Source organism: Ictidomys tridecemlineatus, chromosome 8 (genome assembly GCF_052094955.1).
Source record: "Ictidomys tridecemlineatus isolate mIctTri1 chromosome 8, mIctTri1.hap1, whole genome shotgun sequence".
Classification (NCBI taxonomy): domain Eukaryota; kingdom Metazoa; phylum Chordata; class Mammalia; order Rodentia; family Sciuridae; genus Ictidomys; species Ictidomys tridecemlineatus.
This window is the reverse complement of record NC_135484.1, coordinates 139,559,648-139,585,072: the sequence shown is the minus strand read 5'-3', so window position 1 is coordinate 139,585,072 and position 25,425 is coordinate 139,559,648. Positions and strand designations below refer to the sequence as shown.

At 45.0% G+C, this 25,425-nt stretch overlaps 1 protein-coding gene across 1 annotated transcript in view; it reads right to left on the bottom strand.

The window, feature by feature from the left end:
• Positions 1–14,185: 14,185 nt before the first annotated feature.
• Positions 14,186–25,425, bottom strand: part of Ly86 (lymphocyte antigen 86) — a 56,267-nt gene continuing 45,027 nt past the window's right edge. The window contains exons 4-5 of the mRNA XM_005327490.5: positions 20,474–20,526; positions 14,186–14,608 (exon numbers count right to left, since the gene is read on the bottom strand). Coding sequence (XP_005327547.2) covers positions 14,525–14,608; positions 20,474–20,526 — 137 coding nt within the window. The 3' untranslated portion in view covers positions 14,186–14,524. The remainder of the gene's footprint in view (positions 14,609–20,473; positions 20,527–25,425) is intronic.

Sequence of the window (25,425 nt, the reverse complement as noted above, 5' to 3'; positions counted from 1 at the left end):
GGGTCTCATCTGGGTTTATCCCTTTCTCTGGCTTGGGTCCGCCAGTCTGGATTGGTGAGAAAGCTGGAATGATGACCCCTGGCCTAAAGTCTATATCCCTTTCCTGGAACCTATCACCTTACCTAGCAAAGAGAGTGTGCAGGTGTGATCAGGCAAAGAACCGTCAAGTGTGGAGAGGATCCTGGGTTTTCTAATGGGACCAGTGTCATCACAAGAGTTTAGAGGTGGACAAGAGAAGGAGGGGACATTCAGAGGAAGGTGTGATTATGGAAAAAGGCACAGAGAGATGGAACATGTTGAAGAGGGGACCATGAGCCAAGGGACTCATGGAAAGGGAGAGGGCATGGATTCTCCCCAGAGTCTCCATAAGAAATGTGATCCTGCTCATGCCCTGATTTTCACTCAGCAAGACCCATTTCAGCCTTCTGACCTCCAGAACTGAATATGATGAATGTGTGTTGTGTAAGCCATTATATTTGTGGTACTTGTTACAGCAGCGATGAGTAGCTGATACAATTGGGTACCATAGTGATATGGTATAAATAGGATTTGTTCCCATGAAAACTCATACTGATGCTTGGTTCCTGATATAATTGTGTCAAGGGGGTGGCGGGGGTGGATCCTTTAAGAGAAATTCAAAGTCATGAGAAACGTTTTCCTTGTTGGAATGGGTTAGCTTTTGTGGGATTTTGCTCCCTGCCTTTCCCTCTCCTGCAGGTGCACACTGCCCTTCCACCATGAAGAACTCACAAGAAGTCAAACAGAGGATGCCCCATGTTTTTGAACTTTCAGAACCATGAGCTAAACAAACTTTAAAAAAAAAAATAAATCACCAGGTCTCAGGTATTCTGTGATAGTGACAGAAAACAGGCTAAGACATGTAGTGTCCTGGGTTTATAACTTGCACTCATTATTTCCCATCAGTGAAAAGGCACTGAGATCAGACACTGCTCACATCATATCCTTAGCCTTGTTCATGCCTCACCCTCAGCCTCTGTCAAGGGCTTTCTGGGAGAAGCTTAAAGGATACTTGCTGAGGAATTCCAAATGTCTGGGTTGTTCTGTGTGTCAGCACAGAAGGGACAAGAGGCGAGTCAGCTTGAGCATGGGCACCAAGCTGCCCCCTAAATATCCACTGGTAATGAGCGAGACTCTACTTTCAGATTGGGGACAGCAGCTCTGGGTGTGTGTGGGGAGGAGGCTGGCCCCTCCCTGGAAACACACATCTGGTCTCCATAATTCTCAAAAACATGTTAGCAACACACCTCCTTCAATGACTGACCAGTTATTGATTTCGGTCATGGTAAGTGGGCAATTTGTTTAACATCTTTCAACCTCATTTCTTTGAAAAAAATTTTTTTATAAATGGGGATAATATTTCTTTACAGGGTAGTGATGACTTTTATGAGAAGGTACCTAGCACAGGGCCCTTAATCGCAAGCCTGTGATAAATCATTTGAGGATGGAGTAAATGGAATAAACCACTTACGGTAAAGTCAGGGTCAAGAATTCGCTCAGGTGTTATTTTCTCCCATTTTTACTCTTTCTAGAATATTTATTTGAGCCAATATTTGTACTTGCTGTGCATCAGGGCTCTCTGCTTCCCCCCTTTGTGGGAGTTGTGGGGAGACAAAGAGAGAGAGGGGGTCAGCAGAGAGAGAACTTACTCAGTATTATGAGGCCCCCCAAGACAAGACCTTGATTCTGCGTTTCTTTGATAAGAGATACTTTCCTGTTTCAGAGTTTCCAGACTGTTCCCGGCCTCCACTGAAGGGGCTGTTACCCTTAAACAGAACAAAGCATTTTTGAAAAATCTAAAGAATGCCTTTGAATGAGTTTTTATTATAGTGTCAATGTCTGCCAGCATTTCTGGATCAAAGAAATTTGAATAGACTTACACGATAGTAAAGGCTTTGTAAAAAGAACGTTAAGTGATGGGGAAGGGCATGCCAGGTGCGGAACAGTCAGGGATCCATTTTCTTTTCCTTGCCCCACCACAGAAAGTAAACTCAGAATAAAATGCTCTCTATTTTTCCAACTAAAACCATTCTAATGTAAACATTTTAACTATTTTACATGTTGACAAAATAAATAGAGCATAAAATTTACCTTTCAAACTCTTTTCCTCTGGCATGAAGACCCCCACAGTGTTGTGTCACCGTCACCGTGATCCATTTCCAGAACTTTCTCATCTTCCCAGACTTAATAACTTTCTAGTTTTCAAGACACAAGTTGCACCAGTGAACGTAGAGCCCCTATACTCTTCTTGACTATGCTAAAAATCGTCATCATGTTCTGTATAAATAGCACATGCTTGTTTTTAATGCATCTGTTTAAGAACAACTTAAAGGAAGAAGATTATAATATTCATGGAGTGCCTACCAAGGCCCAGTGTATCACCTATTTCACACACAATCTGTGAGGCAGGGGTGGTCAGCCTGTGCTACAGATGAGACATAGAAAAATCAAGTTGCTCGGCAAAGGTCCTGCAGCCAGGAAGTGGCAGAGCTGAGACAGCCTGCCCTCGGTGACGTCACACCCTCAAGTTTTGACCACCATTAGCACAAGGAAGGGTGAAGGGAGGGAGGCAGAGGAGGAAGGGAGGAAATGAGGGAGGTCGGAGGGAGGGCTTGTGTTCCATCTGGACTTGAAAACTGTAGTTTTGCTACTTGCTGAAAATACATTTCCAAAAAGAGTACGGATTTCACTTTCTTAGGGATTCTCAAGGACTCTGTTGCTATTCTCCTGCGCAGGACATTCTTTGCCTGAAAGGACTTCTGACTAAGGCATTTCTGATTTGCAGTCACGTTAAAGCAGCCCATTTTCCCTGGTCTTGGGGACATAGTGGCAGTAGGGACACAGATGAGGAGGGACGGGGTACCGAGAGCTGGTGTCAACAGAGTGCTGCAGCCGGAGGCGTCTGGGCTGGGCAGCTGCTCCAGGACACTCCTGTTTTGCTCTGAATGTTTTCAGAGCAGACTGACTGGGGGCGGAGGCTGAGGAGGACACAGATGGCTCTTCCAGACATGGGGGACGAGGACAGCTGTGCTTTGCCACCCTCCTCAGAGACAGAGAGGAGACTCGGGCCTTGGGTTTGCTGCATTCTGGCGCAGCCCCAGAGGCCCTAGGTAGAGTGATACCGTGGTGTGATATCAGCTGTCTTTGTCACCCTGTGTGCTACTCCTTGTGTGGTAATTACTTGCACTGCATCTCAAAGGACATGAAAACATGGCTCTGACATTGTGCCTACTTAGCAGATGAGGGACAGAGGACTATGTCTTGTAGGTGGCAAGGTGAGGTTGTCTAGAGGTCCGTCTGAACCCCAGGTCCAAGCTGGTCTCCACCATGCTGTGCCAGCTATCCAGTGCTGGAGTTATGTGCCTGGGCATTGTATCTGTTCCACAAGTTACTGCTCTGTGACCCCTGAGTCTCAGTTTCCTTAGACTATGAAAAATTGAAAAAGCCAGGTGCAGTGGTACACACCTGTAATTCCAGTGGCTCAGGAGGCTTGAGGCAGGAGGATTGTGAGTTCAAAGCCAGCCTCAGCAACCTTGTAATAGCCTTAAGCCACTCAGCAAAATGCTGTTTCTAAATTAAAAAAAAAAATATATATATATATGGCTGGGGATATGGCTCAGTGCTTGAGCACCCCTGGGTTTTGATACCCCAAGTATCAAAAAGAAAAAAAAATTGAAGGTAAACTATCCCTCCCCCAATGGATTACTATGAAGCTTAAATAAAAATACCCACCTGAAAGTGTTGGCCCTATGGTGGGCACTTGTTCTGGGTTGACTTCTCAGGTTGCTTCTGTCCCAGCAGAGGAGACACATAAGTACACAAGCAAGAACAGTGGGCTATGGCTCGTGTCGTGCCATGGTCAAGGCCAGGGGAGGGTGCTCCAGGAGCCAAGGAGGGTGCATATATATATAACAGCAGAATGCATCACAATCCTTATTATACATGTGGAACACGCTTTTTCATATCTCTGGATGGATATCAAAGATACACAAAGTCTATCACACCAATTCGTGTCTTCATACATGCACTTTGGATGATGATGTCCATCACATTCCACCATCATGGCTAACCCCCTGTCCCCTCCCTTCCCCTCCCACCCCTCTGCCCTATCTAGAGTTCGTCCACTCCCCCCATGCTCCCCCTCCCTACCCCACTGTGAATCAGCCCCTTATATCAGAGGAAACATTCTGCACTTGGGTTTTGGAAATGGCTAACTTCACTACCTCAAGGAGGGCTCTTTAACCCAGTCTGGACATCGGAGGAGGGCAGTTTCTTAGAAGAAGTGACATTTCCAAACTGATGGGGGAACAGAAGGACCACGGGGGAATACAGAAGCTAATGACTTTTTAAAAAACTTGTTCTCTTTAGTTACACAGGACAGTAGGATGTATTTTTTTTTAAAGAGAGTTTTTTTAATATTTATTTTTTAGTTTTCGGTGGACACAACATCTTTATTTTATTTTTATGTGGTGCTGAGGATCGAACCCAGCGCCCTGCGCATGCCAGGTGAGTGCGCGACCGTTTGAGCCACATCCCCAGCCCCAACAGTAGGGTGTATTTTGACATATTGTACATACATGGAGTATAACTTCGCATTCTTGTGGTTTCCCTGGTTGTGGATTGACACATGAACATAGGAAAGTTCTGTCTGATTCATTCCACTGTCTTTCCTATTCCCATCCCCCCTCATTCCTCATCTAGCTAATGGCTTTTTGTTGTTTGAAGAAGTCCTTTTCCAGTAAATATGAAAGCCAATGGGGAACATACAAAGTTAGAGGGGAAGCCACATGTTGGTTCCATTCAATGGCTTTGCCTCCGGAATAACTTTTAGCTGGGATGCTTCCTCATTAAGTTTGAGGGGTGATGATTGGTGGTGACTGAGAGCTGGGGCAGGAGGGCATAATGATGAGACCAGAGGGTGTCAATCAACAAGCAGAGACTGAAGTCTTCTAGAGGAAGAATATTCCCTTTATTTAGCTCTTTTCTTTAATATTTGACAAGAGGCAGAAGAAGGTTCCAAAGCTTGACCTGGACTTCCTGGGTAAGTTGTCTAGGTTGTGGACTGCAGAAAGACCCCTAGTCAAGGGGAGAGAGAGGACTGAAATCCAGTATGTACCCACATGCCCAGGCCACGTGTCCTGATCTATCTCTTTTCTTTGTCCAAAAGGACCATCTGCTTTCCTAGTGGTACGTCACCAACGCCCATTCTGCCCCCAAAGGCCTCCATTTTCTAATGTACAAAGGTACCATCTCTGCTGGTGGGACTTAGGGTCTGGCTTCATGACCAAGCATTGTCTCATTGGAACAAAGGCCAGCCACATGTTGGAAGGCTGCCCAAGAGACCTGGTTGCACAAGTAGCTCCTGGCTGCGTGGCGATGCTCATCACAGTCCCATCTCATTAGCAAGTTGCTATCTCCCTATCGGCTTGCTGGCTGGAACTTTTATATAGCTTTGGCTCATGCACCCAAAGTCATATCCGGGTTTTTGTGGAGTCTAAAGAGTCATGGGATCTTGAGTAATAAACAAAACTCCGAGGAAGTGACTGAAAAATGTTAGTTGTGAATATACCTGTATCTCTAGGACAATGTTCTTTACAAATCTCCTTCCTATCATGGGATTAAATGTCTCATACTTTGTCAGTCACCCTGAGTTTGGCGTGTCTCCTTCCCTAGATTTCACTTTTGGAGCAAGTGGATAAGCTATGGGGCCGGTGGGGGGTGTGCTTGGCCCGGAAGGTGCACGGTGGTAGGGTCTAGTGCTCATCATCGGGGCAGGGAGAAGGGGGGACCCTGTTTGTACCAGGGCGCTGCACCCTGTCTTTCTGAGAGCAGAGGGAAACGATGCTGTGGGGGACAGTGCCTGCATTACGAGGAGACCCAAGTGGACGTCCAGATGGCCCTGGAGGAGGGGACAGAAGGAGCCGGGGTGGAGTGCTTGGGAAGGAGATGGGATCCCCGGTCTGGTGTGGCTCTGGGGGAGGGAGATCCTGTTCACCAGCGACACTGGGATTGCTGGAGTGCCAAGTGTCTGTCCTATGAAGACACTTGAACAATGACAACTTAATTCAGTGTCACTGACTTGTCATCCCACTGGCGTGGGACAGAATGGCTTTAGGCTTTTCTCGTGTCCTACCCTGGTCATTACTGGGAGCCTCACGGCAGCTGAAGAGCCCTCCTTTCCTGCTACAGCCTCTCCCCTCCCTCCAGTCTCTTGTCCAGGATCATGAGGTCCCCTGCAGGCAGGTCCTCACTGCTGCTGGGAGGACCGGGGCAGCGTGGCGCCAAGGCCCAGGTCTGGCTTGCCCTCCCTCCCCTTTGTGCCCTTTGTCTCGGGCTTCATGGAACAAGCCTTGCTCCATCCCACCCTCTGGGCCTTGTGCCATCTTGTCACCAGGTTTTCATGCGATGCTGCAGCCGCCCTGGCAGCTCTCCAAATCCCCCGTGAAGCCAGGTGCAACTTCTCTCTCCCCATGGCGGTTTTGCAGATCTCGGGGGCTGGGCACTGGGACCCCAGCGTGTGCTTCCCATTCTTCCTCCGACCCCAGGAGTCCGCCCACCGCAGGATGCTGACATCATCACTTCCAACTTGAAAATGCCCAGACGAGATGGCACCGTGTCGTTTGCTAAGCTGAGACTCAGTTTCCTTCAAAAGTCGTGCTTATTTTTAATAATTTATTTATTTATTTTTTATATTTATTATTATTATTTTTTTAGTTGCAGTTGGACACAATACCTTTGTTTTATTTATTTATTCTTCTGGGGTGCTGAGGGTTGAACCCAGGGCCCCGTAGTATGTGTGAAGCGAGGGCTCTACTCTGAGCCACAACCCCAGCCCCCCAATAATTAATTTTTTTTAGAACTCTTATTTGGGGATCCTTCTGAACTTTCTGAAGGAGTTTGCTCTCTTGAGAGGCAGCTGGGCAAATCCAATATATGGTTATAAAAAACTGTGACTTGGGACAAAGGCAGGGGTGACAGGTATCTTTCCCTCCAAATAACTTTGCTAAAAGACTCTTCTAAATGTCATGATATTTGCCTCCAGGCTGGAGAAAGAGTCCTTCCTCAGAGCTAGAGAATCAGGCCAGGTTGAGCTTTACCCCGAAGTCCACGCAGGAGAGTTTTGGAGTTAGCCTGTCTGTCTCTCAATTCCTTTCATTTTGTGCCCAAAATGAAGTGGGAAAAGGCAAAAATAAAAGGAGAAAAGAAGAGAAGAAGAGAAGTACTAACCACCACGACCCTGGTTCCTGTGACGTTGCAGATCATGAGTTTTATCTTTCACGGGCAACGCAGCACATTCTGAAAAGTGAACGCGTGACCAGAGCAGAAGAACAGAGTCCCAGATGGCCACGACCTGGCCCTGGCCTGTCCTCTTGCATCAGGCCCATGTCCTGGATCCTCTTCTCTGCAGACCACCCCTTACAGGGCTGATTCTGGCCCCTGCTTCTCTGACTCTGCAACCTCTGCTCCTCCGTGCAGCTTCTGTTCTGAGTTCTGATGCTCTTTGTGTTCTGACACCTGTCTCAGCTTGACTGACCCTGTCCTCAGGGGACCCTCCACAGAGCTCCTGCTCACTGGATCGGCCCCACACCCTCTGCACTCTCCTGTGGATTTGGAGCATGAGTCAAACATGAAAAGAAAGGAGGACACAGGAGGTCGTGAGAATAGCAGTTGTTCAGGAGGATGACAGGGGCTTATTGCCCAGGGGACAGGCTTAGAGTGGGTTTGGGAGCTCTGGGTCCTCTGTAGACTTTCATACATATTTGCCAATTCATCAAGTATTAAGAATCACAGCTAAGAATTAGGAGGAAAGCTTTATTATATACTTTTATATACTTTCGTCTAAATTGTGTTCATTGCCTAATGGGAGCAGAAACACACTGTGTCCCAGAACTTGAAATGGAAACACCAGGAATGCAGGCCAGGGCAGCACAGCTGGGACTGCTTCCTGTTGCGGGCACCTCTGACATCCCATTCACACTTCAAGATCCAGCTCCTAAAAAAAAAAAAAAAAAAAAAAAACAAAAACAAAAAAAAACAAACAAACAAACATCCAGCTCCTAGGCTCCCAACAATGATCAGAGCACGGTCCTTCTCCACCTGCAGCCAAAGTGCTCCATTGACATGGTGTCTCCATCATGAGAGATTTTTCTTTCTTTCCTTCATCTCTTTTCCTAAATATAAGCTGGCTTTGACCAGGGATTACATTATATATTATTTGTTTTCAGATTCTATGTATTGTGCTTAATACAGCACTGACTGGGTCGGAGGTGCTGAATATATATTTATGGAGGGAAGTAGAGGAGGGAGGAGAAAGTGAAGGAGCCACAACTTTCTGGTTGGTTCATCCAGGTGGGTCTGACAGTGAGTGACCTTAGGTTTGTGTTGACGAGTCCAGGGGAGTTCCTGCAAGACACAGAACTCAGAAGTTCAGCATCATGATGGTCTTTTTTCCTTCCGTACCTTGCCCATGGATTAGTCTCACTGTTTGTCTACTCATGTTGGTAGCTTGTTTTCTGCTTGGGTCAGCAAATTCTGCAAGCCCACAACTAAAACCATAGGGTGCTTTTAACCAAACAACCAAGACAACAACTGAGAAACTGATGTGACTCCATTTTTGAAAATAAATAAATCACAGCAGCTTCTACCTCAAGGCCTGTCCAAGGAGGGGGCATGACCCTTGTCCTTGAAAACCCACAGAGCACTCCTAAGCACATACCCACCCTGCTGACTTGTTTGTCTGTAAATAACAGGAGAGGTCTGCGGTGGCACCAGGTGTCCCTGACTCAGTTAGGCTATGTGAGGACCCATAGCAACCCCCCTAGAAACCTCCAATCAGCGTGAGACAGGGAAAATACCTGGGATGCCAGATGACCCCCCAGTAGTTTATGGTGGTTGATAACGTGTTGGGAAATCATGTAGTTCAGCACGTACTCCCCTCGTGGCCTAAACCAATCAGTTCAAAGGAATCCCCCTCTTGTACTAACCAATCACCCCTACCCAACTTGTTCCCACCAGTGAATGTGCTAATCAATGTTAAGAGTTGTTGTTTGACTTTCCCGTGGTGTGGAATGATTTGCTGTGTAATGTTGTGACCCACAGAGTATCCCCCCAAAACCTATAAAATCTCACTGAACAAAGGACCAGGACTCACTCCCTGGGATGGTTGTGAGTCCAGGCTCGAGCTAGTAATAAAGACTCTGGAGGTCTATTGGGGTCCCACGAATCTGGCATAACACAACAAGTAGAAAGAGTGTGGATTCAGTCAGACAGAGTTGAGTCCCAGGGGAGTGGTTGAGCTTACAAGCCCAGCGTACATTGGGACTGTTACCCAACTTCTCGAAGTGCCAGCTTCGTCTTCTATAATGTGTATCTTTGTATTAGCCACCCATAGGCTGTTAAGTATTGAGATTAAGCATTAATATGCAGGTGCAATATCTAGCACAATGCCAGACATAGAGAAAACACCTGAGTTATTGTTAGCCTTTAAAAATGTGTTTTAGCAGGGAGGGGTGGCACACACCTGTAATCCCACCGACTCAGGAGGCTGAGGCGGGAGGATTGCAAGTTCGAAGTCAGCCTCGGCAACTTAATGGGGCCCTAAGCAACTTAGTGAGAACCTGTCTCAAAAAAAAAAAAAATTCTGGGATTGTGGCTCAGTGGTTAAGCGTCCCTGGGTTCAATCCCTGGTTACCCCACCAACAAAAAGAAAAGAAAGGAAAAAATGTTTAAATGCTTTATTTTTATTATTGCTGTTCTGTCTGCTCAGATGTTGTCTTTCTGCACTTACATTTTTAAAATCACTTGAGTCCATCTTTATGTGGAAACCTGGTGGCATCTATTCTCATTATTTTTATAATATTCTGTGGCCCCTCCTCTACCTCTTCTAGGCAAGAGAGAAAAGGAGAAAATTCACAATAAAATGATAAAGGCCTGGATATTTTCTCTTTCTATTCTTGTTTGGATTTCAGGAAAAAAAAATCACCTGGAGGAAGAAGTCATTATTTTTGGCCAAAGGAGTTGATGTATAAACTATTTTCCTAAGGAATGAAGAGACCAAGATACTGTATGAGTCTGCTTTCTGTCACTGTGATATCACTGTGATAATCATGTTGTAAAGAGAAAAGGGTTATTTTGGCTCACAGCTTTAGAGATTTTATTCCATGATCAATTGGCCCCATTGCTTTGGGTCTGTGGTGGGCCAGCACAAATGGAGTGGGGCATGTAGGAGAGCAAAATGACTCACCCATCAGCCAGGGAGCAGAGGGAAAGAGAACTGGCTGGGGTCTCACATCCACAATGATCTAGGGACCTCTCACTAAGCCCCACCTCTTAAAGGCTCCACCATCATCCTAGGAAGCAACACAGTCTGGGGGCCAAGACTTTGACATATGGGCTTTGGGTGACACTATTCCAAACCACGGCACATGTTAAAGGAAAGTTGTGTTACAGAAAAAAAAAAAAAAAATCCAGGCTGTTACATTTGAAGACAGCTGAAGGTTTCAGTTCCAAATTGAAAAACTGAAGATATATAATACTAGAGATAAAATAACTCATTCTTGACTCCTACAGGATCCCTACTTGCCTGATAAGCGACTGGGAAATTAGACAGGGGCACTGGTTTTGGCAACTGAGAAGAATCCAGCCAATTCAAATCTGAAATGAAACTGCTGAGATGGTAAGCTGTCTCCCCTCTAACAAGTCCAGATTATAATCAGGATGTGGCCCTTTCCATTCTCTCACTAGCTATTTTAGGGTTTTGTTCTTTTTTCTGAAGGCAGACGTAATTGTTAAATTTGCAGATGTTACATTTAGTTCTTCACATCTTGGCTCTGTGTGTCTTTATTTGCAGGAAACAAGTTTAATTAACACTCGCACACACATTTCAAAGGCCCTTTTTTGGCCTGGTTATAGTGTTTCTGTTTTGGGGGAAACTTGTCTTTCTGTTTTGGGATAAAATGTTACTATTACATATTTTGCAGAGTTATGGTCCATGCAGACAGCTCAGGGAACATGCCCCCTCCCAGGTCTGAGAAAGCTAGCTACCCTCTTAGGAACCGTTTCAGGACCTAGGAAGGAATATGGGTTTATGAGTGAGGGCTGGGCTTCTATGATTATTTACCCCCTGATGTAAGAGGACAGGAGAAGGAAACTAGGCAACCCAGTGCTCTATCTGCACAGGTGAGCACCCACCCTAATGCACTAATAACTCACTTTTATTGAATAAGATGTCCAGCACTGTACTAAGTGCTCTATATGCATGCTCGCATTTAATTCTCACAGTTTCTCTATAAGGTTATTACAGTGGGAACTCAGAGATGAGGAAATGAAGGCTTGGAAAACATATTACTTGCTCAGTGAGCAGCTGGGGAGCTGAACTCAAAAACTGGCCTGATTCTAGACTTGTTCTCAATTTCTAGCATCTTTTCCCTTTACCTTCTTTGGACTCGCTGCACATCCACTTAGGAAATGTGCGGCACCTCCAGAACTGACACTGATTCATCTGCAGGGGTGGAGCCTGTGACTTAGGCCAAGCCAATCAGGGAAGGGCTAAAGTGATTGGTTAAGGAGTGGTCATGTGACCCGAGCTAGTCCAATCAGAAATGAAAGGCGGGGCTTCAGGAGAAAGCAGGGCTCTCATCTTCAGCCTTGAGGACAGAGCGGGTGTGAGGTTGGCAACTGCTGAGATGGCGCGGTTCCAGGAAAGACTGCCTGATGGTGTGAAGCCTATATTCCGGGAGGCCAGAGGCGGAAGGAAGATGGGCAGAGAAATAGAGGGGAAGGGCTGGCGATAGCGTGAACCTCCAAAGCAAACCCTGGCAGCTGCCTGGGTCTCCTCAGGGCTCAGAGGTCACAGGAGCAAACCAAGTCTCAGTACTTTCGATCCAGGTCGAGTTCTGAAATTTCCTTCAGAAATATTTAAAAAAAATGCTTTATAGACAGGGATTGAAATTTCCCTCAAAATATAAAGCAGGGCTGGTAGGTGTCAGAATGACCGGAGCTGGCTGATTTCCACAAGAGTTCTTGGGTTCTGGGGACATCGACTAATTCTGGACCAAACTCTACTCCCCTTTCACAAGTCTATTGTGAACACATCTTTGTAGTTTTTGATGGTGATTTTTGAAACGGCAGCGAACTCTGTGAGAAGAGAAGTAAATTTAGGGTATTGGATAGATCGGACCATTTTACCACCCCCTGGACCACCACCCAGAGGTCTGGCTTGAGCTTGGCTTGTGGTACTCACTCCTCCTGCATCCTGGGGTGCCTAATCCAAGGCCCATGACAGGACATTAAGAAAAAGGGTATTTGGGGATGGAGAAACATTTTCTGTTTCTCTCAAGTCACATCCTTAGTGAAACTGCTGCTTACTGGTGCAGTCACTGGGCCATGCCAAGGGTCAGCTCCATGTATGGAAATCACTATTTAATCCAAACCTATGGTATCTGAATTTCCTCCACCCCCGATGTCAAATTAAAGGAGAAGTGCAAAGGATAGGAGCAGCTGAGTTCTGTGTGTGCCTTTGGAATCTTGTAACAGCTGTCCTGAGTTGTTGGGATACGTGAGTACACAGAATCTCCTCAGGCCCTTTGCTAGTCGTAGGACTGTTTACTGAGAAGAGAGTAGGGCAAATATCTCCAGCTGAAGGGAATAGTGAAGGGTCAGAAATTGTTTGCTGTTCTTGTGTATGACAGCACCATTCCCTGGGTTTGTGTCCAGAGGTTTGCTCCTGAGCCTGGTGCAGTCATAAATGTCTTATCTGAAGGATTACAGACCAGATGGGGATGCTGCTATCATTTTGTCTCTCTGTTACCCAGAAAATCTCAGATGCTGGTTTGCCAACAGGAGCTTACGGCTGGCCATTCCAGGTGGTTTAATTATTTCCATGTAGGAATTAATAACAATAAGCCTTTTTTGAACTAGGGGATTTTTCCTCTTTTAATCTCTAACATAGTGGCACTTTTGTGATATAAAAGATGATTAGATGGGCTGGGGATGTGGCTCAAGCGGTAACATGCTCACCTGGCATGCGCAGGGCGCTGGGTTCGATCCTCAGCACCACATAAAAATAAAATAAAGATGTTGTATCCACTGAAAACTGAAAAATAAATATTAAAAAATTCTCTCTATTTCTCTCTCTCTCTCTCAATAAAATAAGATGATTAGATGACAAAGTCAACCCATCCATCCTACTGAAGACCAGTGGCAAGAGCAAGAGGGCCAGACACTGGGCCCAGGGACCATGGCAGGAGAGGAGCGGGGAGGAGGGAACAGTGTGTTGAAGGGATTGCAGAGCCTACCATGCCATCTGTACTCCAGGAGATGAGAAGTTGGGCTTTGGAGCTGGCTCTGGAAATAAGATGGGCAACTTGCTCACTTATTGAGGAATTGAAGATGCAGATGAATTTGTTCACTGCTGGTCATGTGGCTTCTTAATATTTCAGGAACTGCCTCTTGGAGACAAGGGCAGTACCTGTTTTTGTTCTCAGTGTATCCTAGGAGCACAGTGCCTTATATGCTAGGTGTTGAGCACTTTTTCCTTAAATAAATGAATGAGTGTAGGAATGAGTGACATCCTGTGCTGAGGTCAGGTGGAATCATGCTCTGGGGGATGCTGTAGTTTGGATCTCGAATGTCCTGAGAGGCCTATGTTGAAGGCTTGATTCCCTGGGGTGGCACTACTGTCAAGTGGGGGAGCCATTAGCAGGTGGGGTCTAGTGGGAGGTCTTTAGGAAATTTGGGGTGTGCCCTTAAAGGAGACTGTGGGACCCTGATCCCTCTTCTTCCTCTTTGCTCCCTGGCCTGTGTGGTGAGTGGATTTGCGCTAACACATGCTCCCACCGTGATGTGCTGGCAGCCACAGGTTAAAGCAGCAGGGGCCAAATGATTATGGACAGAACTTTCAAAACTGTGAGCCAAAGTAACCCTTTTCTCTTCATAGGTCAATTGTCCCTGGTATTTATTGTGGGTGACGGAAAGCTGGCTGACACAGAGGATGAAGGGGAAACGAGCGTTTTGTGAGGTTCTCTAGTTGTAGCTGGAATATCATGCTTCTGAATTTCCTAGAGGGACTTATGCTGTGCCAGCAGGTGACACCTGTCTGAATCTGGAGAAAATGACTTTTTAATGACAGTATTGTTCTACGATATTTTGAAAAATTCATGCTGAAGACTTGTGAGCTAGTTTTCTTTATTCTGGGTAACAGTGAGGAAAAGCTCCTAAGGAATCCAAAAGAAGGGAAGTCTGAGTTACTAATTAAGGAAGAAATGACCCTGGAGACTGCTTAGTGACTACTGAGAGGCTCCCCGGAAGCACATAATTTCCAGGGCTTCATTCCATCTGTGGAGTGTGCGGACATCTGATTCTGAGGCTCAACTTAGCTGCTGCACTGCTCAGGAAGTTCTTCAGAGTCTCTGTCATCAACTGGTTCTTCTTACAAAACAGGCTGAGTCTGGGGACCTTGGAGTTCCCATCAGAATGAGCTTACTGTGCTTTTGCCTGCAGGCCACAGTCAGGAGGCAATGACAGTGACATTGGCACAAGCCACTGTGGAATGGTTTTCATTATACAGTTTCAGCAAAACCTGGTATTCTCCCTGCAAGAGACACAGGGAGAATTATTAGGCAGGGGACACACACTATAGTCAATCATTCAGCAGCCAGCCTTCTGTGCCTGAGGTTTCAGCATCCACAGCTTCAACCAACTGCAGACTGAAAATGTTTGAAAAAGACTTGCATCTGTACTGAACAGCTACAGACTTTTATCATGGTCATTATTCCCTAAACAATACAGTATAAAAACTATTTATGTAAAATATATATATATATATATTGGTACCAGGGATTGAATCTAGGGGCACTTTACCACTGAGCCACACCCCCAGCCCTTTTTTATATTTTATGTAGAGACAGGGTCTCACTAAGTAACTTGAGCCTTAAGTTGCTCAGTCTGGGTTTGAAGTTGCATCCTCCTGCCTCAACCTCCTAAACTGCTGGGTTTATAGACATGCATCACCACATCCTGCCTATTTATACAGCATTTATATTATATTAAATATTGTATTAGGTATTCCATGTAATCTAGAGATGGTTTAAAATATGCAGATGATGTGCATAGGTCGTATGCAAATCCTACACCATTTTATCTAAGGGACTTGAGCATCTGTGGATTTGGGTATTTGAAGGGATCCTGAAACAACCCCCCAGATGGACTGTATTTATTGAGCAGCTCTTATGTATAAGGCCTGGTTCCAGATACTGGGGATGAAGTAGAAGAAGACAAGCCAACTTCTTGCCCTGTGGGGCTCTGTCTTTCTGGGAGAGATAAACAAGCCACACATGAGGGACCTTGGAGAGCTTGTTAAATACTGATGCTAAGGAGAACAGGGCAGGAAGAAGTGGGTGGGAGAGCTGGGGAGGGTGGGACTAATGTTGGTTTGCAGTTTTCAAAATGTTTTTATGAGTGCATCATCATTATGCAAAATAGCAGGCTTCATTTTGACATAATCATACATGCATGGATATAATTTGCTCTGTCAGTCCCCAGTTCTTTCTGTTTCTCTTCCCTCCTTCCTCTCCCTGCTTCCCTTTCTATACTCTACTGGTCTTCCTTGCATTTATTTATTGTTTTTTGAATTGGTAAAATTCACCGTGGAATATTCATATACATACACAGAAGAATTTTGTAAATTTCACTCCACATTTCATCCCATCCCACTTCCTTCCACCTTTATTCCCTTCCTCTACTCCACTGATTTCCCTTCTGTTTTCATGGAATAACCCCCAACCTGCCTTTCCTGTTTTATTTTGTTCTAGCTTCTGCACATGAGAGAAAACATTTGACCCTTGACTTTCTGAGTCTGGCTTATTTCATTTAGTATGAAGTTTTCCAATTCCATCCGCTTACCAGAAAATGCTATAATTTAATTCTTTATGGCTGAGTAAAACTCTATTGTGTGTCTGTGCCACATTTTCTGTATCCATTCATCTGTTGAAGGGCACCTAGGTTGGTTCCATAACTTGGCTATTGTGAATTGAGCTGCTATAAATATTGAAGAGCCTGCATCCTTATAGTATGCTGATTTTAGTTCTTTTGGATAAATATCAAGGAGTGGAATATCTGGGTCATATGGTAGTTCCATTTCTCCTCTTTTGAGAAATCTCCATACTGCTTTCCAAAGTGGTTGTTCTAGTATTCAGTCCCACCAACAATGTATGAATGCACCTTTACCCCTGTATCCTCAGCTGGTTTGCAATTTTAAGGATGGTGGTCAAGAGAGGATCTACTGAGAGAAAGATCTTTAGGCAAAGACCTGAAGAAGGTGCAGGGGGGGCACCATGCTGCTCTGGGGCTGATGGCTCAGAGTTTGAGGAGGCCAGCGGTGCTGCCAGGAGAGAAAGGAGAGGAGGGGAGAGTGGGAGTCCACAGGAATCCAGAACCTTAGGACCTCACAGGTCAGGGTGGGGATGTTGGCTTCCAGTCTAAAAGGGTCTAAAAGGAACTCAAGTTATGACCGTTTTCCCCAGAAGAGTGGTTGTATTTGATTTATGTGTGAATAGAATTTCTCTGGCTGCCATGTTGAAAAGAGGCTGTAGTGGGAAAGGGTGAAGCCCTATGATTAGGTAGGAGAAGACTGCAGACATCCAGGTGAGAGGTGAGCATGACTTGGTGGATAGGGAGAAGGGGCTGGGTTTGGGATAGATTTGGAAAGAAGAGCCACTATGATTGCTGAGGAAACCCAAGTGGGTGAGAGGCAAGAGATGGATTAAAGCCTTCTGGCCTCGCAATGGGGAGGATAAAGTATCATTTGTTGAAATGGAGGAAATCCCGGTGGGGGAAAAATTTCACAGCATAGAACCAAAATGCTCTATCATGAAGAAGGGTGCCATCTTTCAGGATTCCTTTCTAGCAACAGGACTCTAGAGAGAGCTCCCTTCATTTGCTGGTGGCATATCACCACTTAGAAGAGGCCATGACAGCCATGCTAGATGAGGAATTGTGGGAATATCCCAGGGGTTGACATGCTTCTGTCTTGTTCTCTGCACACTGTGGTAGCATGTCTGTAGACCCACCAGTCTGGAGAAGAAAACTCAGAGTGGTGAGAGGTAGTGGCAAGCAGAGCAGAAAAGTCAAGAGAGAAGGATACATAAGAAATGCCTGGCACATCTTTGAATGGCCTGTCACCCAAAGGAGGGAAGGAGTTTAATCTGTATCAAGCCAGAGGGAAGAAATAAATCAGACCATTGTATAGAAGTTGCAAGATCGAGAGCTTTTTGGTAGCAGAGGGCAACTTTCTAGCAATTAGCAAAGGCTCAGGTGGAAATTGCATTAGAGAGAAGCAGGCTATGCTCTGGGTGATTCTTTGGGTGTGAGGACTGATTAGGTGATTCAGCTTGAGGATTCTGTGGTTCTTCAGGTCAAATGTCAAGCAACTCTGATATTAGAAGCAGTGTTAGGAATTTCACCAAAGCAGTGTAAAAGTTGGAGAATGAATTATGAGTAAAGGCCAGTTGAAATTTATCCGATGGTGTTTCTTCATCATCACCACCACCACCACCATTATCACCATAATCATCATCATCGTTATTCTCTACTTCTTGTTTAACTTTCCAAGTGCATGTAAGCCCACAATCTGCAAAATTGTTGAAAACCAAATGAGTTTTTCATTATTGCTTTATGAGTCGAAAAGAAAATGGAGTATTTGGAGGAAGGTGCTCTAGATGATGCATTATAAGACACACATACCCTGGTAATAGTCTTTAGGCAACTGTGACAATCTGGGGACAGATGGACAGATGGCTGCAGTCTTTGTGCTCTTGAGGAGGACACTGCATTTGTGAGTTAGGAATGTGTATTTGCTTCCTTAGTAATACATGGTTCAGACTATACCTATACTTTGTTGTCCATACGCTTTGGGAAGCCAAAGGATCTCTAAATTCTAATTAAGAAGATAGAAGGCATAAACAGATATAAAATTGCATGCAAGACTTCAATTTAGGCTAAATAATTGGGTGTTTTAGATGGAAAATAAGCTATTTGGCATGGTTTGGAATGTTTCCAAAACAGGATAAATGTTGAGATGATAGACATGCCAATTTTATGACTGTACATTGTATACAAACATTGAAATATAATAGTATATGTTATAAATATGTATAATTATTACATGCCAACTAAAAATAGTATTTGTCTATTTCTCTACCTAAAAAATAAATGAAAAGTAATACCAAGGCACTTAATATTGAGCTACATTTTTGACCAAGCAGGGACTGCCATTGTCCCAGGCATGAGCCTCAGAAGGGGAGGAGGCCCATGCCCAGGAGACCTGACCGTGGCTTTGCCCTCACATCAGGCCATACCTCCTTTAGCACTGCTCTGGATTAAGGAAGGAAGGTACTGCTCTTCTTCTAAGCATGGCAAATGACTACAATAGGTTTGGTCCCCAAGTCACAGTGGTTCGACTTAGGATGACTTGAGAGTGATATGCATCCAGTAGAAAAGATATTTTGAATTTTGAATTTGGATTTTTTTCTCTAGATAGTGATATGCAGTATGATCCTGTCTTGATCATGGGCACCAAGAGAGAGCTGAGGCTTCTTCCCATTAGCCACACAATCCCAAGCGATAGCAACCAACAGTCTACAATGTACTTGTGGCTAAGCTAGGATGCTTGGTAGGTTAGGTGCATTACATGCATTTTTGATTTAAAGTTATTTTCAACTTACAATAGGTTTACCAGGATATAGCCCCCTTGTAAATCAAGGAACACCTGTAAAGCTTTTTACATCTCTGGTGAGTTTTCTTTCAGAAGGGTTCTATGACTTTAAAAAGTCCTTTTCTATTTCACAGCGATTGCTAAGGGCAGCTAGTTAAAGAAAAAGCCAATTATGCAAAATGAAAATCAGTGGTTAGCAACTTTTATGTCAGTCTCCTGTGGGGTATCAGAAGGAAAATGAGACCAAAAAAAAAAAAAATCAAATAGCAAAGATTTAAGGAGAGAGAGAAAAAAAGCTATCTGGAAGATTTTTGGCCCTGGATCCTAGAAGTGAAGAAAGGATGAGTTTTCCTTTCTTGAAAAATTTTGATATTATACTGAAACACCTAAGGAGAAAACTCTGCAGATTCCAGGAGAAAAAGCTGGGGTTTCCACCCCAGCTGTGAGAACAAGGGCAGTGAAAACCCAAGGTGGCCTCTCCAGATGCTGCTGTGGGACAGAAACCCAGAGGCTGGGCAGAAAGGAAGCAAACCCAGAAATGAAGCTAAGTGGAGGAGATTCCTTATGGATGAATCTCGTCTCTTGTGGCTCTTTCAGGTTTGGGATGGCTGGTAAAATGAAGTTCGAAAAAAAACAAAGAAATTAAATGATTACATTTCCACAATTGTTTTCGTGCTCTTCCGTAAGATTCTTGAAGGAGTAGCATATTGAAAATATATTGCTTATGCCAGAGCGGCTCGAATTCAGACATTTCATAAATCACATTATCTGGAGTTTTAACTTTTATGGAATAAATATAAATTTCTAGTATTAGTTGTGAGTCTTGCCAGTGAAAGTCCAGGACATGAGCACTTTATTTAGTTAGCCTGCTATGTATGGTCTGAATGTTCTCACCGAAACCTGGGTTGAATTTAATCCCCAGTAAATAGGTGAGATCAGGTGGAACCAAGACGTGATTCGCTTGTGAGGGGTATACCCTCATAAATGGATTAATCCATTCTTAATAGATTGATGGGCAGTCTGTAGAGTGGGTCTGTAATAAAAAGCAGTTTATCTCTGTCTTTTCTGTGTAGTATGTGATGCTCTGGGCTACACTGGGACCCTGCAGAGAGTCCCTACCAGCAAGAAGGACCGCACCAGATGCAGCCTCTTCCTAGAGACCTCTCAGTCTCCATGGTCTGAATAAACCTTTAGTCTTTATGAATCACCCAGTCTGTGACATTCAGTTATAGCAACAGAAAATAAACTAAGTCACAGACCATGGATAATAGTTACAAGGGGGACATTTAAGCCTTTGTGGTTTTATGCATCTTCCTTTCTCTGAACTGCCAGTCTGTGCGTGGTGCCTCCCCTACACCCCAATCAGTGTAGCCATATGGAGCCCATAGACCTTGGCAATCCTGTGCACAAGACTCCAGCATCCTTCTCAGTTGGGTTTGTGCCTGGAAAATCCCTAAAGTTTCAATGACACATCAAATGAACATCCAAAAGGGTAAAGCCATGCATTGACTCTATAGTGGACACTTAGAAGCCACACTTCTAAGTGTCCACTATAGAGTAACAGCTTTATTGAGAAAGGGTTTTCTTAGTGATGGCCTATGGAAAAATCTCAAACTGTTTAATTCCTTACTTTTCCTCCTCCTCCTCATCCTTTCTCCCCCCTCTTCTTCTACTTCTGTCTCCATCTTCACGAAATGTTCAATACAATAATTAAGTAACAATGTAAGACAGAAAACTCAGACTTACCTCGGGAACATCAAAACTAGAATTATCAACAGGACCCGCATAGTAAACTTGCTCTGAAAAATAGACACAGCACAGGTAACATTATTCAACCCCTCGACATGAGAATGATCTGCTCATCGTTAGTGGTCACACAGATATGGACCGTGGTAGGTGTGACAATCAGGGCAGGTATTGACGAAAGCATTTTAAGTTTCTGATCCAAACTCTGCTCTTGATTTAGTTATTCATTTAGGCACCAACTATTTGTCAAGTATGTAGGAGACCCTGGGGATCCAGTGATGGTCTCTGTCCTCACGTTGCTTATATTCTAATGAGGAGGCTCACATTGCAGAAATAACTGAACAAGATGATATCCATACTATTAACAGTGTTGAAAAGCAACATGCAGGTGATGTGAAAGGTGGGGTGAAGAGCCCCTGGAGTGGGTTGTGAGGGGTTCCAGACTGAGACCATCTCCTGTCTTTCTGTTTGGCCTGTGATAGTCATTTTTTTCTTTGGACTCAGATTTTGTTTCGTTGTTTTTGAACTGAGGATTGAATCCAAGGGTGCTTAACCATGGAGCCACCTCCCCATCCTGTTTTTATATTTTATTGTGAGACAGGGTCTCACTAAGTTGCTTAGGGCCTTGCTAAGTTGCTGAGCCTAGCTTTGAACTTGCGATCCTCTTTCCTCTGGAGCCTGTGGGATTCAAGGTTGGTGCCACCACACTGGGCAGACTCAGTTTTCTTGTTTTAAGACTGGACTGATAATGTGAATAAAAGGGACCACTTCATAGGATTAGGAGGAATTAAAATCCCCCTTGGTACATATTTGCAAGAACCAGGAACCGGGAGATTCTGTGCTTGATAGGCTGTGACTGGTCAAGGAAGCCATCTCTAGGGAGGTGACACTTGAGCTATGGGCCTTCAGCTCAGTGTCAGAGCCCTTGCCTAGCGTAGGTGAGGCCCTACGTTTGACCCCCAGCACCAAAAAGCAAGACAACAAGCAAAAGAAACCAAGAGGAGGCTAATAACCAACTTATAGAGCTGGGAGAAGAGAATTTTAGGGCAATAGAATAAGGATGAAGGTCCTGGTGTGGGAAATTGGGAGACAGATTTGCTGGAGCACAGTGAGCAAGAGGGACCATGTTGAAAAGACCCTGGAAAACCGGAGGGAGACAGATATCTCAGCATGTTGAGGATGCAGAAGGAAGTTTGGATTTCACTAAGAGGCAGTGGGAAAGGTATTAAAAAGTCAAATGAAAACACTCTCTTTGTGTTTTGCTATATGGAGAATGGAGGGGAGAGGCAGAAAGGGAGGCCCCTCCGTGGCCAGAGGAGGGAAAGGTTGTGAAGGGTGGAGGTGCAGGTGGTGGAGGCCAGGAAACACTAGAGAATCGTGGCCACACTCAGAGACAGGACTCACTGATGAGTGGACAGGAAGAGTGAGGGTTTGGGGGACTTGGGGTTGGTGGGGGTGCCATTTATTGATATGGGGGAACTTGGGGAGGAAAAGCCATGTGTGTATGTGTATGTGTGTGCACATGTGTGTGTGCACGCTCATGTGTGTGTAATGGTTAATAAAGGGTCTTTGAAAGCAGTTGGATGTATGTATCAGGAGTCTGGGGAAGTGGTAGGAATGGAACTATGGATACTGGAGTCATTTACAGGTAGGGGGGATAAAGCCATGGGACAGGATAAGACCCTAGCTCCAGGGGACAAGATCAACAGGCAGAGAAGGGGAGAGGCTAGAAGCACCCCAGAAGCCCTTCGACTCTCAGAGGTTGGGTGTAGAAGTTGATCAAAGAGACCAAGGGACCCGCCATGGAAGGGAATGTCATCAAAGAAGCCAGAGGTGAGTGTTTTTCAAACAGGAGGTGAGACCAACTGTGTTGGATGCCAGCGCTCAGAGTTTGAGTAAAGTGAGGACAGAATTGTGCACTGGCTTTGGCAACCTGGACATCATTGGGTGACATTGACAAAAGCCCTGAAGAGGTGGAGATGGAATGCCCAGGTGGGGTGGGTTCAGAGCGGGATGGCGGTGAGGGAGCTGGAGCTTTGCAGAACAGGAAAGCAGGGGAAATGAGTGCTCTCAGGGAGGATGTGTGCGGGTGCCTGGTTCCTTATTCATGACGTGTGCAGCGGCGGCACCACACTCCTCTTGGGAAGGGAAGAGTTGTGTTGAAAGAAGAAGACGGAACACACAGAAGAGAGGGAGTATATGGAGGAGTGGGGGTTTAAGAAGGCGGAAAAGGAAGGATTTGCTTTTGAGAGAAGCACAACGTTACTCCCATAGTGTAGGAGGGAAAGGGAGCAGAATGGGGTCGGCATAGGTATTTATGGGTTAGCCACTAGGCCACGGGCAGACGGGGCTCCTGTCTGATTCCTTTCATTTTTGATGAAGGTCATGTGCAGACAGATGGGGGAAAGTGGAGGGTGGGGTCTGTGGTGTGTTGAGGAGCAACAGAGGGTTTATACGATCCGTTATGGACCGTGGGGAAGCAAATGGCTTGAGGCAGTGTTAGTGTTGTTGAGGGCCTTTTTTGTTTTTTGAGGTCTGTGGCCATGAATTCAGATACCCCTGTCATCCCAGATGTATATTTTTTCTCAGAAACATTCAACAACTCTGATGTAGTTGATGGTTGTATTGTAGTTTGACCAATCAATAACGTGAAGACACAGCCTACAGAATGGGAGAAAATCTTTACCACATGCACATCAGATAGAGCACTAATCTCCAGGATATAGAAAGAACCCCCAAAACTACACACACACACACACACACACACACACACACACACACAATAACCCAGTCAATCAATGGGCTAAGGAACTGGGCAGACACTTCACAGAAGACATATAATAGACCAACTAATATATGACAAAATGTTCAACATCTCTAGCAATTAAAGAAATGCAAATCAAAACTAAGATTTCATCTCACTCCAGTCAGAATGGCAGCTATTAAGAGTACAAACAACAATAAGTGTTGGCAAGAATGTGGGGGAAAAGGCACACTCATACATTGCTGGTGGGACCACAAATTGGTGCAACCACTCTGGAAAACAGTATGGAGATTCCTCAGAAAACTTGGAATGGAACCACCATTTGACCCAACTATCTCACTCCTTGGTCTCTACCCAAAGGACTTAAAAATCATCAAACTATAATGATGCAACCACGTCAATGTTTATAGGAGCTCAATTCACGACAGCTAAACTGTGGTACCAACCTAGATGCCCTTCAATAGATAAATGAATAAAGAAACGGTTATACACATACAAACACACACACACACAAACACACACATACACAATAGAATATTATTCAACCCTAAAGAAGAATGAAATTGTGGCATTTGCAGGTAAATGGATGGAGTCGGAGAATATCATGCTAAGTGAAATAAGCCAATCCCCCCAAAACAAAGGCCAAATGTTTTCTCTAATATGTGGATACTGATCCATAATGGATGGGTGACAAGGGAAGAATGGAGAAACTTTGGATTAGGCAGAGGGGAGTGGGCCATAGGGGTGAGAAAGATGGTGTAATGAGACAGACATTATTACTCTACATACATGTATTAATGCATGAATGGTGTGACTGCATCGTATACAACCAGAGAAATGAAAAGTTGTGCTCCATTTGTGTACCAAAAAAAAATTAAAAAATGTTGTAGTTTGGCTGGATGACAGAGATAAAGAAAGTCAAGTCTATTGGAGACAGATGCAAAGGAAAGATTAAAATAATAGACCACGGAATCTCAGGAGAGTAGGGAAGGTAATGAAGGCAGGACGAGGCACTTAATAGTAAAAACAGAGTGGTTGGGTGGTATCTCCATTATTGCAATAAGGTCCCAGGACTGGCGAGCTGGAAGGGTGCAACGAAACTGGGAGGCAGAGTCCTGCACTGAGAGTTTGGAAGTGGAACATTTTTGCAGACTATGACAACACCCAGGGTTGGCATGAGAGATGATGGTCGAGACAGAAGCTGGAAATGGTTGTTGGAGGTAAGGAGGTGAAGAAATGGAGACATCACAGTGCTGGCTGGTCACATCCATGTCAATATTGAAATCAGCAGGAAGGACAAGACCTTGCCCATGTCCTCAAAGGATTACTGCCTCCTCTGTGATTTGCCGGCTGCCTGAACTTAGCATATTATAATGGCTCACTGCACAGACTCTGGGGTCAGACTACAAGTTGAGCAGGTAGGTTATCACAACGTCCCCTCTGAGGGTGCTTGTGAGCATTGCATGAGTTAATGTATGTGACTTTCATAACAGCACCTGGCACAGTGAGCCCTCAAGAAACGCCTGCTATGAACGTGTTTGCTTATTTGTGGACACCACTGAACATCCATCCAGCATAGGTCGGGACTGTGCAGGGTGCTAGGAGAACAGTAGACAAGAACAGGATGGGAGCCATTTAAACCACTGGCTACCAGGATTGGAACCTTTGTTCCCAGGGCTTTTCCCTCTGTCAGACTAGGATTCTGGCCTGCTGCTCTGCAGTGTCTGACACTCAGCAGGTGCAGTGTATGGTCATCAAATGAGGCTATTAATGAGTAGGGCCAGAATTGGGACATGGGTCTGACACTCGACTTTGTTCTCGCTCCCTCTGCTGTGACTCCCTATCTGTTGGAAGAATCAGGGCCTGAGAGGGGCTGGCACATGAGGACTGGACTCGGGAATGAGTCATTCAGGGCACCCAAGTCTGGTGATGATAGTGGGGGACAGGTGAGGGCGTAAATAAGCACTTATTGGGTTATTAATGATGTTAGGATCTAAACTCTTTTCATGACAGAGTGACTTCCTGCCTGTCACAGAACCTGGCTTTCACAGCTGCTTAGTAAATACTTGGAAACAGATCAAACTGTCCCTGTTCTAAAGGCCTTTGGACCAGGGGCATCATGGCTGGTACATCATGATTCAAATTGAATGGTATTGGGGACATGAGGGCAAGTACCCCTTTAAAAATG